The sequence below is a fragment of the Boleophthalmus pectinirostris genome, unplaced genomic scaffold (genome assembly GCF_026225935.1).
Source record: "Boleophthalmus pectinirostris isolate CB_2022bp ecotype Guang Dong unplaced genomic scaffold, ASM2622593v1 HiC_scaffold_12, whole genome shotgun sequence".
Taxonomy (NCBI): domain Eukaryota; kingdom Metazoa; phylum Chordata; class Actinopteri; order Gobiiformes; family Gobiidae; genus Boleophthalmus; species Boleophthalmus pectinirostris.
In genome coordinates, this window is record NW_026571018.1 from 40,211,385 (window position 1) to 40,226,202 (window position 14,818).

The 14,818-nt window shown below is 45.9% G+C and overlaps 1 protein-coding gene and 1 long non-coding RNA gene across 2 annotated transcripts; one reads left to right on the forward strand and one right to left on the reverse strand.

Moving 5' to 3' along the window:
* Positions 1 to 1,747: 1,747 nt before the first annotated feature.
* On the forward strand, positions 1,748 to 3,225 carry LOC110172208 (uncharacterized). Its single transcript, XR_008631599.1, has 4 exons — positions 1,748 to 1,765; positions 1,858 to 1,922; positions 2,011 to 2,058; positions 2,595 to 3,225. It is a non-coding gene; the product is annotated as an uncharacterized LOC110172208 (long non-coding RNA).
* Positions 3,226 to 3,940: 715 nt separating this feature from the next.
* LOC110172205 (ATP-sensitive inward rectifier potassium channel 1-like) lies at positions 3,941 to 5,646 on the reverse strand. Its single transcript, XM_020938037.2, has one exon. It carries the CDS (start codon positions 5,460 to 5,462, stop codon positions 4,323 to 4,325), a length of 1,140 nt encoding a protein of 379 aa, XP_020793696.2. The 5' UTR covers positions 5,463 to 5,646; the 3' UTR covers positions 3,941 to 4,322.
* Between the last annotated feature and the right edge of the window lie 9,172 nt (positions 5,647 to 14,818).

The window sequence follows — 14,818 nt, forward strand, 5'->3', positions numbered from 1 at the left end:
TTCCTCAGCTCTATGTTCCTCAGCTCTCACTCCTTCAGCTCTATGTTCCTCAGCTCTATGTTCCTCAGCTCTATGTTCTTCAGCTCTATGTTCTTCAGCTCTATGTTCCTCAGCTCTATGTTCTTCAGCTCTATGTTCTTCAGCTCTGTGTTCCTCAGCTCTATGTTCCTCAGCTCTATGTTCCTCAGCTCTATGTCCTTCAGCTCTATGTTCCTCAGCTCTATGTCCTTCAGCTCTATGTTCCTCAGCTCTATGTTCTTCAGCTCTATGTTCTTCAGCTCTATGTTCTTCAGCTCTATGTTCCTCAGCTCTATGTTCTTCAGCTCTATGTTCTCACAGCTCTATGTTCTTCAGCTCTATGTTCCGTCATTTCTTTTATCATCAGTTTGCATCAGATTTTATCTTCATTTCTCCAGTTTGTTGGTCAGTTACACAGACCTGTTCTCCAGCAGCAGGAGACGACACATGTAATGAGACTTTAAGATAAATCTGGGAACATAGAGCCCCGGGAACATAGAGCCCCGGGAACATAGAGCTGTGGGAACATAGAGCCCCGGGAACATAGAGCTGTGGGAACATAGAGCCGTGGGAACATAGAGCTGTGGGAACATAGAGTCCTGGGAACATAGAGCCCCGGGAACATAGAGCCCTGGGAACATAGAGCCCTGGGAACATAGAGCCCTGGGAACATAGAACCATGGGAACATAGAGCCCTAGGAACATAGAGCCCTGGGAACATAGAGGCCTGGGAACATAGAGCTGTGGGAACATAGAGTCCTGGGAACATAGAGCCCTGCGAACATAGAGCCCTGGGAACATGGAGCTGTGGAACATAGAGCCCTGGGAACATAGAGCCCTGGGAACATAGCCTGGAACATAGAGCTGGGAACATCTGGGAACATAGAGCCCTGGGAACATAGAGCCCTGGGAACATAGAGCCCTGGGAACATAGAGCCTGTGGAACATAGAGCCCTGGGAACATAGAGCTGTGGGAACATAGAGCCGTGGGAACATAGAGCTGCATGAGTTGGTGCAGTTCACACAATGACCTTTGTAGAATTCGTTCATGAACAGTTCACATTCAAACAATCTAAAGAAACAAAATGTTTCAGTTTTTGTTCAGTTCACTTAAAAGTGAAAAGGCCTCTAGAACTTTTCACACTTTTATGTGCCAGGAACAGGGAGTGTGTAAGTGCTGTGACTCTGTCCTTTTCAGAACGAACAATAAAAAGAAGAAAAACATGTTGCAAATAAAATAAAAAATAAAAAAAGCGACACAATTGATGCAGTTCTGTCCAAAGTGGAAACGGCTTCTGACTTTTTCAACCTTTTCTGCTTTGTAAATTATATCCAAAAAACACACACTCTTATATTATATTAAAGCTGCAGTGGGTCACTTTTCTGGAGGAGGGTCCGTCAAAACGTTTTTCTCCATGGAGATGTTTTTGCTTTGTCTGGAATGTCCCACAGTGTGGCATTAAACCTTTTCTGTCGTCATGGAGACCAAACCAGACCAAATTTTTCTCGGTGTTTTTGAGCTGTAGAACCTCCAGTATCTGACGAAATGTAAAGTCCAGCTGTTTAATGTCACACTGCGGAACATTTGAAGGAGAGCAATGACGTATCCATAGAAACAAGAAAGTGACAGACCCCCAACCGAAAAGTTACACAGTGCACCTTTAAGTAAATGTAAAAACGTGCTTTGGTTTAACACTGTTGTTTTTCATGAACATCATGTTTGTTTTTCAGGTCGTCGCTCCTCCAGGTCAGTCTGGTCCTTTGTACGTCAGAAGAATTAAAGAGCAGAGTTTGTAAAGATTAGAGTTTTTATTTGTGTATTTCCTTTGTTCACAATAGTGAGGATGGTGAAATACAGACGGGCCAAGACAACCAGCAGCAACTGTACTCTTCTCTTCTCCACGGTCAGTCCAAAATATGAAGCCCAGTTCTAAGATGGACTTTTAAACCTAATAAAAGAATAAACATTTTCTGTTTTTGTTTGCATTTTAGGCGACATTAATGTTTATGAACCGATCAACCTCCCGAGAAACACGAATGGTAAATTACTTTATTTCAACATCAATATTTTTATCTTTATTTTATATTCCCTTTGGACTGTGGGACCTTTGGGATGTGGGACCTTTGGGCCCTGGGACCTTTGTGTTGTGGGACCTTAGAGCTGTGGGACCTTTGGGTTATGGCACTTTTGGGATGTGGGACCTTTGAGTTGTGGGACCTTTGAGATGTGGGACCTTTGGGTTGTGGGACCTTTGGGTTGTGGGACCTTTGGGCCGTGGGACCTTTGGACTGCGGGACCTTTGGGTTGTGGGACCTTTGAGATGTGGGACCTTTGAGATGTGAGACCTTTGGGTTGTGGGACCTTTGGGTTGTGGGACCTTTGGGTTGTGGGACCTTTGAGATGTGGGACCTTTGGGTTGTGGGACCTTTGGGTTGTGGGACCTTTGGGTTGTGGGACCTTTGGGCCGTGGGACCTTTGGACTGTGGGACCTTTGGACTGCGGGACCTTTGGGTTGTGGGACCTTTGGGCCGTGGGACCTTTGGGTCTGACTCTGTTCATGTTTCTTTCCTTTCAGATGAACATCTTGAAAACTACGACAATTTTCCGCCCAGGTCCATTTAACTTCACTGACTTTTCATATTTAATGCAAGAACTTAAAGGTGCAGTGTGTAACTTTTCTGCTGGAGGCTCTGCTACTTGCATGTCTCCTAGGAGATGTTCCTGCTCTGCCTTGATTATTTCACACATGGAAATAAACTTGGTTATCACAGTGGAGAAGTTAACAGTCAGATCTACGGAGGGGCAAGTCTGTACAGAGCAACAATTCAAGTTTTTTTGTTTTGTTTTTGTTTTTTTGAGCTTCAAACACCTGTGACTGAATAAATCCAAGACTGTTGTGTTTAATGCCAGACTGTGTAACATTTCACTAGGGGTGTGTAAAAATATTAAAATATCGATGTATTTTTTCATTTTATGGTTTAATGATACAGGATCGATATCGTGGGCTGCTGTTTCGATATATCGCCAAGAGTATTTTTTATTTTGTTATTTTGTGACCTTCTTCCTCTTGTGTAAATCTGTGATTTTATATTTTATTATTTTTCTATTTTATTTTGACTTGTACATTTACATTTATATAATTCTGTTTTATTTCACACGTGTTTCTTTTCTGCTTCTTATTTAGAATTTATTATCACATTTATATTTTTGCTCTGATTATAGATTGTATTTTATTGTGACGTGTGAATCTGTGTTTCAGTCTTTGGATCAATAAAGTTTAAGTTTAAGTCTGAGTCTAAATCTACAGTTTTGTTGTTTGTTCAGAGGAGTTTGTTCGTTTACGCGACACATTTGACATTTTCACAGTTTTGACGATTAAAATTGGCTTTTTTTACTTTCACTTTGCACAAGAAGCGGTTTAACAAAGACTTTTAGGATCAGAGCCGAGATTTAGATTTTATTTTTTATTAAACTGTATTGAATCGATCTGAAATATATTGAATCAAATGGAAAGTATCCCCGCCCCCTGAGAGAGAGACACCTATCCCCGCCCCCTGAGAGAGACACACCTATCCCCGCCCCTGAGAGAGAGACACACCATCCCCGCCCCCTGAGAGAGACACACCTATCCCCGCCCCCTGAGAGAGAGACACCTACACCTATCCCCGCCCCCTGAGAGAGAGACACACCTATCCCCGCCCCCTGAGAGAGAAACACCTATCAACAGAACTAAACCAGAACTAAAACCAGGAGTAAAATCAGGTCTAAACCAGGATTTAACCAGGACTAAACCATCCCACAGACCGGATGTTTGTAGACCCAAAACTGGTCCGTGGAGCCAAAAAGTTTGAGGACGACTGGATTTACGTTCCAACATTTTTATTCAAACGTTCGTCTAAATGACTTTTTTCCTGTGATAAATGAAAATACTGTTTTACATCGAACGTGTTTCTCAATCCTGGCAAAGTTTTTTTTTAAAAGCCCAACGGCGGATCAGGCACGTTTGAACAAAGATGAAATGTTTTCTGTGACAAAACGTAGTTGGTCGTTTCTTTGAGGAAGACGGCGAGTTTTCGAACACGACCGGGCGGAAATCATTAAACCCAATCTGGCAACACCGATGTCAAGTTACAGCGTGGACACTTTTCTTTTTCTTTTTTTTTTATTTACTTGATGCGGCTTAAATTCAGGTCCAACAGCCCAACAGTCCGGAGATTACGGTGAGTCCACTGCAGCCCATGCTCGCGTCCTGAAACGGCGGCGAGCGGGTGAGCCGTGTCCTTTTTTTATAAACGGTCGAGGGTCACATCTTGGTCATGTCGGCTGTTTCCGTGTCCACGTCTATCACTTGAAATCCCAGGTTGTCGATGCCCAGTTTGGCGTGGTTGGCGAGGTTCTGTTGGCTCGGGCAGTTGGCGTTCCTCTGCTCCACTTCGGCGCTGAAGCAGAGGGCGCAGTGGGGCGTGCTCACCGGAACGCTCCTGGAAAAGTTCGAAAAATCCACGCAGTACTTCCCCGTTTTGGTTTTGGAGACGATGGGCAGGAAGGTGTGCCCCCACTGGACCTCCTGAGGGACGTAGGAGGTGCGTACCTGACAGGAAGAGCTTGTCGATTCGGCGGTTCCGTCGAGAAAAACAACCAGCTCGAAGTCCTGCTGCGGGAGGCTGTCCGAGGAAAGTTCGTAAAAAGGGCTGGACCTGTCAATCACGTGGTACAGCGTCAAAGGGCAAACGAAAAACAAGTTATCCTTCCCTGCGTCAACCGCGAATTCTACGTCCACCTGGTCCAGAATGACCGCCTCTCCGTCCGGCGTCAACGAAGTCCGTACGAGTTTTCCGTAAATGTGGCTCCTGATTAGCAGCGTTTTCCGAAGGTTTGCGACTCGGATCAGGAGGCAGAGGCGGCCGTTTTTCAAGCAGATCACCGCCGTGTCGCTGAAGGTCACCGTTTTCGCGCGCTTTTTCGGCAGCGAGATTTTGGCCAAGATCACGCCGCACACGAAGCAGTTGATGAAGACGCCTACGAGGGACTGGACCACGATGAGGGCGACGGTCCCGGGGCAGCTGCCGGTCAGCGCCCGTCCTCCGTATCCGATGGTCGTTTGAGTTTCGAGGGAGTAGAGGAAGGCCGTGGTCAGGCCGTGTACGTTGTCTATACACCTGGCGTGTCCGACGGTGCGGTTTTGGCCGGCGAGGTCTCCGTTGCTCCTGGCGATCCAGTACCACAGCAGGCTGAAGAAGAACCAGCTGCCGGCGAAGGAGGCGACGAAGAGCAGGACGACGAATCTCCAGCGGATTTCGACGACGGTGGTCCACATGTCCCCGAGGAGGGCGAGGCGGGCGCCGTGGTCGTGCTCGATGTTGCAGCGGCCGTCCTTGGAGACCAGGCGGGCGGGTCGGCGGGCGGGTCGGCGGGCGCGGGGTCCCTGGAGCAGCTGGAACATCGTGGAGCTGAGGAGGAACGGCAGAGGAACGTCAGAACTGAAGAAAAAGGACAGATACTCGGGCTAAAGAATATTCAAGTAAAAATAAAACTACTGAAGTACTTGTACTAAAATGTACTTTAAGAGTAAAAACTAAAAGTATTTTGAAGCATTTTTATTTTTTTGAATAATTAAAGCATCAAATGTAGAGACTTTGTGCAATTAGAACATTTAAATCTGTCAGAAAATGTCTGAACTAAACCTGGTTTAGTCCTGGTCCCATCTGTCACCAGGTGACTAAACCAGGTCTAATCCTGAACCAGGACTAAACCAGGACTAAACCAGGACTAAACCAGGACTGACTAAACCAGGACTAAACCAGGACTAAACCAGGACTAACCAGGACTAAACCAGGACTAAACCAGGAAACCTCTAAACCAGGACTAAACCAGAACTAAACCAGAACTAAACCAGGACTAAACCAGGACTAGACTAAACCAGGACTAAACCAGGACTAAACCAGGACTAAACCAGGACTAAACCAGGTCTAAACCAGGACTAAACCAGGACTAAAAGGACTAAACCTTTAAAATCCATATATAAACAGACATTGTGAGTGTGAGCGGAGTCGCCTCTCCACAGATCTGACCTGTGACTTGCTCTGGTTTGGTCTCCATGTAGATAGAAAGGTTTAATGTCGCACTGTGGAACATTCCAGACAAAGCAACAACTACTCCCTGGAGAAAAGTTCCACAGTGCAGTTTTAAGTCAGAGCTGATATTTGGTCCGTTTGGTCGTGCAAAGTTACACACACACACACACACACACGCACACACAACACACACACACACACACAGACACACACATGCACACACACACTCTGCAGCAGCATCTCTCCGGGGGCTCCCGCATGTACGTCTATGATGGAATGTTCAGCGGTTACCACGGCGACGCGGCATCAGCCAACAGCGCGGCGGCTCCAGACGGGCTCACCTGCCTGGAGAGTTCAGATGAATCCACTTTCGGTGCCGGGACCCGGGTCAGGTCCACGGGAGCGTCTGACAGAGCGGTGCCTCGGGTTAGCGTCGGGGCCCCGGGGGAGTGCGGGGGGGCGACGGCGGCGGCGGAGCGCGGCAGAGTCACGGTGAAGTGTGAAGTTGTGTGTGTGTTGTGGTTGTTTTTGTGTTGACCGTGGGCCCTTCGCCGCTGCTTTAATCCACACTGAAATGTTCTAATCCAAGGCACATGTCCAACTGTGCCCCGACCGCCGCTACGCCCGCCCCGACCGGCCCCGACACCACCGGCACCCGCGGGCGTCAACACTCACCCACTCTCAGACCCCTCCTCTCTCCTCTCTCCTTCCTCTCTCCTTCCTCTCTCCTCTCCTCTCTCCTCTCTCCTTTCCTCTCTCCTCTCCTTCCTCTCTCCTCTCTCTCCTCTCCTCTCTCCTTCCTCTCTCCTCTCCTTCCTCTCCTTCCTCTCTCCTCTGTCCTTCTTCTCTCTCTCTGTACTGTACAGCTGCAGTGTGGACGTCTCGGGCCCCTGAGCTCTTTGTGGCAGCGCTGTGGGGGCCATCTTGGTGCTGGAGGGCCCCGCGTTGGTTTTGTTCAGATCCTGAGAACTGTTTTTTTTTTTTTTTTTTTTGGGGGGGGGGGTCTCACAAAGAAAGAGCTTCCAGTAAAAACCCTCCCCCCAAACAGAACAGTACAGCCACAGGAATTAACATGAGAAAGAGAAAGGAAGGATCCAAGTCCGACAGGGACAGCGGCAGGGACAGGGACAGGGACAGGGGACAGGGACAGGGACAGGGCAGGGGAAGGGACAGGGCAGGGGAAGGGACAGGGGACAGGGACAGGGCAGGGACAGGGCAGGGACAGGGGCAGGCAGGGACAGGGACAGGGACAGGGGACAGGGACAGGGACAGGGGGGACAGGGACAGGGGCAGGGACAGGGGCAGGGACAGGGACAGGGGCAGGGACAGGGACAGGGGCAGGGACAGGGGCAGGGACAGGGACAGGGGCAGGGCAGGGGGCAGGGACAGGGACAGGGGACAGGGACAGGGACAGGGGCAGGGACAGGGGACAGGGAACAGGGACAGGGACAGCGGCAGGGACAGGGCAGGGCAGGGGCAGGGACAGGGACAGGGACAGGGACAGGGGCAGGGACAGGTGCAGGAAAAGTACCGTGTAGTTTTCTGTGTTTTTCAGAACTCATTTTCTAGACAGACACAAACACCATCCAAACTTTTTACACAGTCAAAACCAGGACTAAACCGGGACTAAACCAAGACTAAACCAGGACTAAACCAGGTCTAAAACAGGACTAAACCAGGTCTAAACCAGGACTAAACCAGGACTAAACCAGGTCTAAAAACAGGACTAAACCAGGTCTAAACCAGGACTAAACCAGGACTAAATCAGGTCTAAACCAGAAATAAACCAGGACTAAACCAGGTCTAAACAGGACTAAACCAGGACTAAACCAGGTCTAAAACAGGAAACAGGACTAAACCAGGTCTAAAACAGGACTAAACCAGGACTAAACCAGGACTGGGACCAGTAAATGTGTGTGTGTGTAAATGTGTAAATGTGTAAATGTGTGTAAATGTGTGTGTAAATGTGTAACTGTGTGTAAAGGTGTAAATGTGTGTAAATGTGTGTGTAAAATGTGTGTAAATGTGTGTGTAAATGTGTGTGTAAATGTGTGTGTAAATGTGTGTGTAAATGTGTGTGTGTGTGTAAATGTGTGTGTGTAAATGTGTGTGTAAATGTGTAAATGTGTTTGTGTAAATGTGTGTGTGTAAATGTGTGCGTAAATGTGCAAATGTGTAAATGTGTTTGTGTAAATGTGTGTGTGTAAATGTGTGTGTAAATGTGTGTGTAAGTGTGTAAATGTGTTTGTGTAAATGTGTGTAAAGGTGTAAATGTCTGTGCAAATGTGTGTGTAAATGTGTGTGTAAATATGTAAATGTGTGTGTAAAAGTGTGTGTAAATGTGTAAATGTGTGTGTAAATGTATGTGTAAATATGTGTGTGTAAATGTGTGTGTAAATGTGTAAATGTGTAAATGTGTGTAAATGTGTGTGTGTGTAAATGTGTGTGTAAATGTGTAAATGTGTGTAAACGTGTAAATGTGTGTGTGTGTAATGTGTAAATGTGTGTAACTGGGTAAATGTGTGTGTAAATGTGTAAATGTGTAAACGTGTAAATGTGTGTGTAAATGTGTAAATGTGTGTAACTGGGTAAATGTGTGTGTGTAAATGTGTAAATGTGTAAACGTGTAAATGTGTGTGTAAATGTGTAAAATGTGTGTAACTGGGTAAATGTGTGTGTAAATGTGTAAATGTGTAAACGTGTAAATGTGTGTGTAAATGTGTGTAAATGTGTAAATGTGTGTGTAAATGTATGTGTAATGTGTAAATGTGTGTGTAAATGTGTAAATGTGTGTAAATGTGTGTGTAAATGTGTAAACGTGTAAATGTGTGTGTAAATGTGTAAACGTGTAAATATGTGTGTGTAAATGTTTAACTGTGTGTAAAGGTGTAAATGTGTGTAAATGTGTGTGTAAACGTGTAAACGTGTGTGTATGTGTGTAGATGTAAAGACCACTTAGGTCTTCACCTTTATCTATTCATTCAGTTGGGTGAAATTCTTATTTGTTACATGATTCTGTTGTGTTTGGTCCTGTATTTGTTATGTAAATGTCATTGTTTCAGGCGATGTCTGTTTATTGCGCCCTCCCCGGACGCACGGGGATTTAAGGGGAGAAGGACGCGCGCGCGGGCACGGGCACAGGTGTGACGTCACACGCCGTTTTGGACGCCTGCCAGGAGCTGTCGGTGCCGTGGGTCCACGCTATTGGAATATTGTCGCTGCATTTTTGGAATATCGCGTTGCCAATCGTGTTGGGATCTTATTTTACCACGGGAGCTGCTGGACTGAGCGTCAGAACCGGAGCGCGGGTGGCGTGAGTAAAATAGCAAACTGTACCGTCTCACGTCACGCTGCCGCGCAGCGGGGGGGAAAGACTTTGGGAACTTTTGGGGGAAAGTTGCTCGGGACTGTTGTGGTGAAGGGTGGTGGGCATTTATCGGACTGTTTCTTTATTGTTTTGTTGCACTGGGGTTTGGGTTTTGTGTTTGAGTTTTGGGGACTGGGGCGCTCGAGCGCGGGGTGGTGGTATCGTGTGTTGTGTGGCCGTATTTGTGTGTCCGGCGATGCCAATAAAAGCCGGATAGACCAACAGCATTTCCTTTATTGCGTGTCTTTGTTTCACCCCCGCTGATATGAATGGATCCTCCCGCGACCTTAATTTTGCGTTGTAGCTTTTCTCTTGGCGAGAACAGGTGAATTGTTACAATGTGTGTAAATGTGTAAATGTGTGTGTGAAATGTGTAAATGTGTGTGTAAATGTGTAAATGTGTGAGTAAATATGTGTGTGTAAATATGTGTGTAAATGTGTGTGTAAATGTGTGTAAATGTGTGTGTAAATGTGTAAATGTGTCTGTAAATGTGTGTGTAAATGTGTGTGTAAATATGTGTGTAAATGTGTGTGTGTAAATGTGTGTGTAAATGTGTAAATGTGTGTAAACGTGTGTGTAAATGTGTAAATGTGTGTAACTGGGTAAATGTGTGTGTAAATGTGTGTGTAAATGTGTGTAAATGTGTAAATGTGTGTGTAAGTGTGTAAATGTGTGTGTAAATGTGTAAATGTGTGTAAAGGTGTAAATGTCTGTGCAAATGTGTGTGTAAATGTGTAAATGTGTGTGTAAACATGTGTGTGTAAATGTGTGTTTAAATGTGTAAATGTGTGTGTAAATGTGTGTGTGTAAATGTGTGTGTGTAAATGTGTAAATGTGTGTGTAAGTGTGTAAGTGTGTAAATGTGTGTGTAAATGTGTAAATGTGTGTGTAAATGTTTAAATGTGTGTAAGTGGGTAAATGTGTGTGTAAATGTGTAAATGTGTGTGTAAATGTATGTGTAAATGTGTGTAAACGTGTAAATGTGTGTGTAAATGTGTAAATTTGTAAATGTGTTTGTAAATGTGTAAATGTGTGTGGGTAAATGTGTGCGTGTGTGTGTGTGTGTAAATGTGTGTGTAAATGTGTAAATGTGTAAATGTGTGTGTAAATGTGTAAATGTGTGTGTGTGTGTGTGTGTGTGTGTGTGTGTGTGTGTGTAATGTGTGTGTGTGTGTGTGTGTGTGTAAATGTGTGTGTGTGTAAATTTGTATGTAAATGTGTGTGTGTAAATGTTTGTGTAAATGTGTGTAAATGTGTGTGTAAATGTGTAAATGTGTGTGTGTAAATGTGTGTGTGTGTGTGTGTAAATGTGTGTGTGTGTGTGTGTGTAAATGTGTGTGTGTAAATGTGTGTGTGTGTGTGTGTGTAAATGTGTGTGTGTGTGTGTGTGTAAATGTGTGTGTGTAAATGTGTGTGTGTGTGTGTGTGTAAATGTGTGTGTGTAAATGTGTGTGTGTGTGTGTGTAAATGTGTGTGTGTGTGTGTGTGTAAATGTGTGTGTGTGTGTGTGTGTGTGTAAATGTGTGTGTAAATGTGTGTAAATGTGTGTGAGTGTGTGTGTGTGCAAATGTGTGTGTGTGTGTGTAAATGTGTGTGTGTAAAGGTGTGTATGTAAATGTGTGTGTAAATGTGTGTGTGTGTGTGTGTGTGTGTAAATGTGTGTGTGTAAAGGTGTATGTAAATGTGTGTGTAAATGTGTGTGTGTGTGTGTGTGTGTAAATGTGTAAATGTGTGTGTGTGTGTAAATGTGTGTGTGTAAATGTGTATGTAAATGTGTGTGTGTAAATGTGTGTGTGTGTGTGTATAGTGTGTATGTGTGTGTGTGTGTGTGTGTAAGTGTGTATGTGTGTGTGTGTGTGTGTGTGTGTGTGTGTGTAAATGTGTGTGTGTGTGTGTGTGTGTGTGTGTGTGTGTGTGTAAATGTGTATGTAAATGTGTGTGTAAATGTGTAAATGTGCGTGTGTGTGTGTGTGTGTGTGTGTGTGTGTGTGTGTGTCTGGAGCAACTAGAAAAAACATCTGAGACATAAAAATATAAGGTCAGACTTTTACCTGAACACACCACCTCCAGACCCACAGAGGAAGTGAAGAATGAACCAGAGACACATGTTCTCACTGAAGACTTCTTCACACAGTCAGGTGAGACCCACCACACACGACGAGGTGGAAAATCATGTCTCTGTTTTCCATAAACAGCAGAGCCACAGTCCAGGTCTCTGCACACACCAGCTGTGTGCTCCAGGTCCCTGTGTTTCACCTCCACAGTCCCAGAACAGCGACTGGCTCCTCCCACCAACCTGAGCTCTGAACAGACAAGAGACAGAGTGAAGCCCCGCCCCTTTACCTGAACAGTGAAGCCCCGCCCTTTACTGAACAGTGAAGCCCCGCCCCTTTACCTGAACAGTGAAGCTCCGTCCCTTTACCTGAGCAGTGAAGCCCCGCCCCTTTACCTGAACAGTGAAAGCTCCGCCCTTTACCTGAGCAAACCCTCTCCTCTCAGTGAGCAGGTTGTGGGTTTGACTCCTGGTCTGTGTGAGTGTGTTGCTTCTTACCTGCTGAGCTGTTGTTTTCTGCCTGGACCCCTGCACACAGGACCCCTGCACACAGAAACCCTGCACACAGAGTTGATGTTACACAGTGTGGTGTGTTGTGTGTTAAAGCGCAGGGACAGGAGGAGAGTGTGTGACGTCACGTCTCTATTGATTTATTGAAGCACACAGTGATGTCACAGGGTGCCCTGTCCTCACACACACACACACACACACACACACACACACACACACACACACACACACGTGGCTTTAATCGTGCTCTGCTCTGTCGTTTCCACACAAATGGAAGAACAAATGTATTTCAACTTTTTCATCGTGTTTTCATCTAAAAACACTTTTGTGTTTTTTCCAAAACAGAAACATGAAAAGAGGAAGATTTCAATTCAAATCAAAATGTGTCTTTTTCTTCTTCTTCTTCTTCTTCTTCTTCTTCTTCTGTTTGTCGTCGTATTAGAAAGTAAAAATCCTCAGAGGATTGGAGTGGAGCTGTAGAGGGGCCCGGGGTCAGAGTCACCACCAGGAGGCGCCAGACGCACACGAGAACCACAGTCTGTATGTTACACACAAAACTCCTGCTGGAGGATCTGGAGGGTCTGGAGGGTCTGGAGGGTCTGGAGGGTCTGGAGGATCTGGAGGATCTGGAGGGTCTGGAGGGTCTGGAGGATCTGGAGGGTCTGGAGGGTCTGGAGGGTCTGGAGGGTCTGGAGGATCTGGAGGGTCTGGAGGGTCTGGAGGGTCTGGAGGGTCTGGAGGGTCTGGAGGGTCTGGAGGATCTGGAGGGTCTGGAGGATCTGGAGGGTCTGGAGGGTCTGGAGGGTCTGGGGATCTGGAGGTCTGGAGGTCTGGAGGGTCTGGAGGGTCTGGAGGGTCTGGAGGGTCTGGAGGATCTGGAGGATCTGGAGGATCTGGAGGATCTGGAGGTCTGGAGGGTCTGGAGGGTCTGGAGGATCTGGAGGATCTGGAGGGTCTGGAGGGTCTGGAGGGTCTGGAGGATCTGGAGGGTCTGGAGGGTCTGGAGGTCTGGAGGGTCTGGAGGGTCTGGAGGGTCTGGAGGTCTGGAGGGTCTGGGGTCTGGAGGGTCTGGAGGGTCTGGAGGGTCTGGAGGGTCTGGAGGGTCTGGAGGATCTGGACTCTGCTCCTGTTGGACTGTTACAGGAGACAGACTGGGCTTTTGTGTCTCGATGGTTCTGACCTCTGACCCTGTGAACTGTTCTGGTCACATGTTCAGCTCGTCACTTCAGCTCCTCGGGGAAAAACACAATCCAACGGAATTTCTCTGGAACGTCCCGACGTCAGAAAGACCGACTCCTGCGACGCTCAGACCGAACAACCACAACTTTCAAAAACAACAACTTTCAAAAGGCCCAAACTAATGTGTGTCGTTCATTTATTTGTTTTTCAAAATAAAACCAACAATAAGAAAACAAAAAAACTACAATTTTCTTCATTATTTGTCTCCAAACGTTTTTTAAATTTTGTGTTTAAATGAAAAATGTAAAAAACCACGAAAAAAACATTTGCACCACATACGGACTAAACCAGGACTAAACCAGGACTAAACCAGGACTAAACCAGGTCTAAACCAGGACTAAACCAGGTCTAAACCAGGTCTAAACCAGGACTAAACCAGGACTAAACCAGGACTAAACCAGGATTAAACCAGGACTAAACCAGGTTAAACCAGGACTAAACCAGGTCTAAACCAGGACTAAACCAGGTCTAAACCAGGACTAAACCAGGTCTAAACCAGGTCTAAACCAGGACTAAACCAGGACTAAACCAGGTCTAAATCAGGTCTAAACCAGGACTAAACCAGGACTAAACCAGGACTAAACCAGGACTAAATCAGGTCTAAACCAGTCTAAAACAGGTCTAAACCAGGACTAAACCAGGACTAAACCAGGTCTAAACCAGGTCTAAACCAGGACTAAACCAGGACTAAACCAGGTCTAAATCAGGTCTAAACCAGGACTAAACCAGGATTAAACCAGGACTAAACCAGGACTAAACCAGGTCTAAACCAGGACTAAACCAGGTCTAAACCAGTCTACGTGGGAGCACCTTTGGGTCCAGATCTGGTTTAGACCTCTCCTTTTAGAGTCCTGGTTTAGACCTGGTTTAGTAGACCTGGTTTACCTGGTTTACCTGGTTTAGTCCTGGTTTAGACCTGGTTTAGTAGACCTGGTTTAGACCTGGTTTAGACCTGGTTTAGTCCTGGTTTAGTCCTGGTTTAGACCTGGTTTAGTCCTGGTTTAGACCTGGTTTAGTCCTGGTTTAGTCCTGGTTTACCTGGTTTAGTCCTGGTTTACCTGGTTTAGTCCTGGTTTAGACCTGGTTTAGTCCTGGTTTAGACCTGGTTTAGACCTGGTTTAGTCCTGGTTTAGACCTGGTTTACCTGGTTTAGACCTGGTTTACTGGTTTCCTGGTTTACCTGGTTTCCTGGTTTAGTCCTGGTTTAGTCCTGGTTTAGTCCTGGTTTAGTCCTGGTTTAGTCCTGGTTTAGACCTGGTTTAGTCCTGGTTTAGTCCTGGTTTAGTCCTGGTTTAGTCCTGGTTTAGACCTGGTTTAGTCCTGGTTTAGTCCTGGTTTAGACCTGGTTTAGTGGTTTAGACCTGGTTTAGACCTGGTTTAGTCCTGGTTTAGTCCTGGCAGATCTTTTTACTCGTTAAGTGAAATTTACTCAAATCATGATGAAACTTTCTTATTTCCGGTCGTCTGAACTTGACTAGATTTTGTTTTTGTTTTTTTGAAGTGTTTTTTTTTGTCTTTGACTCAAAAACTTTAAAACCTGAATAAATAAATTTTA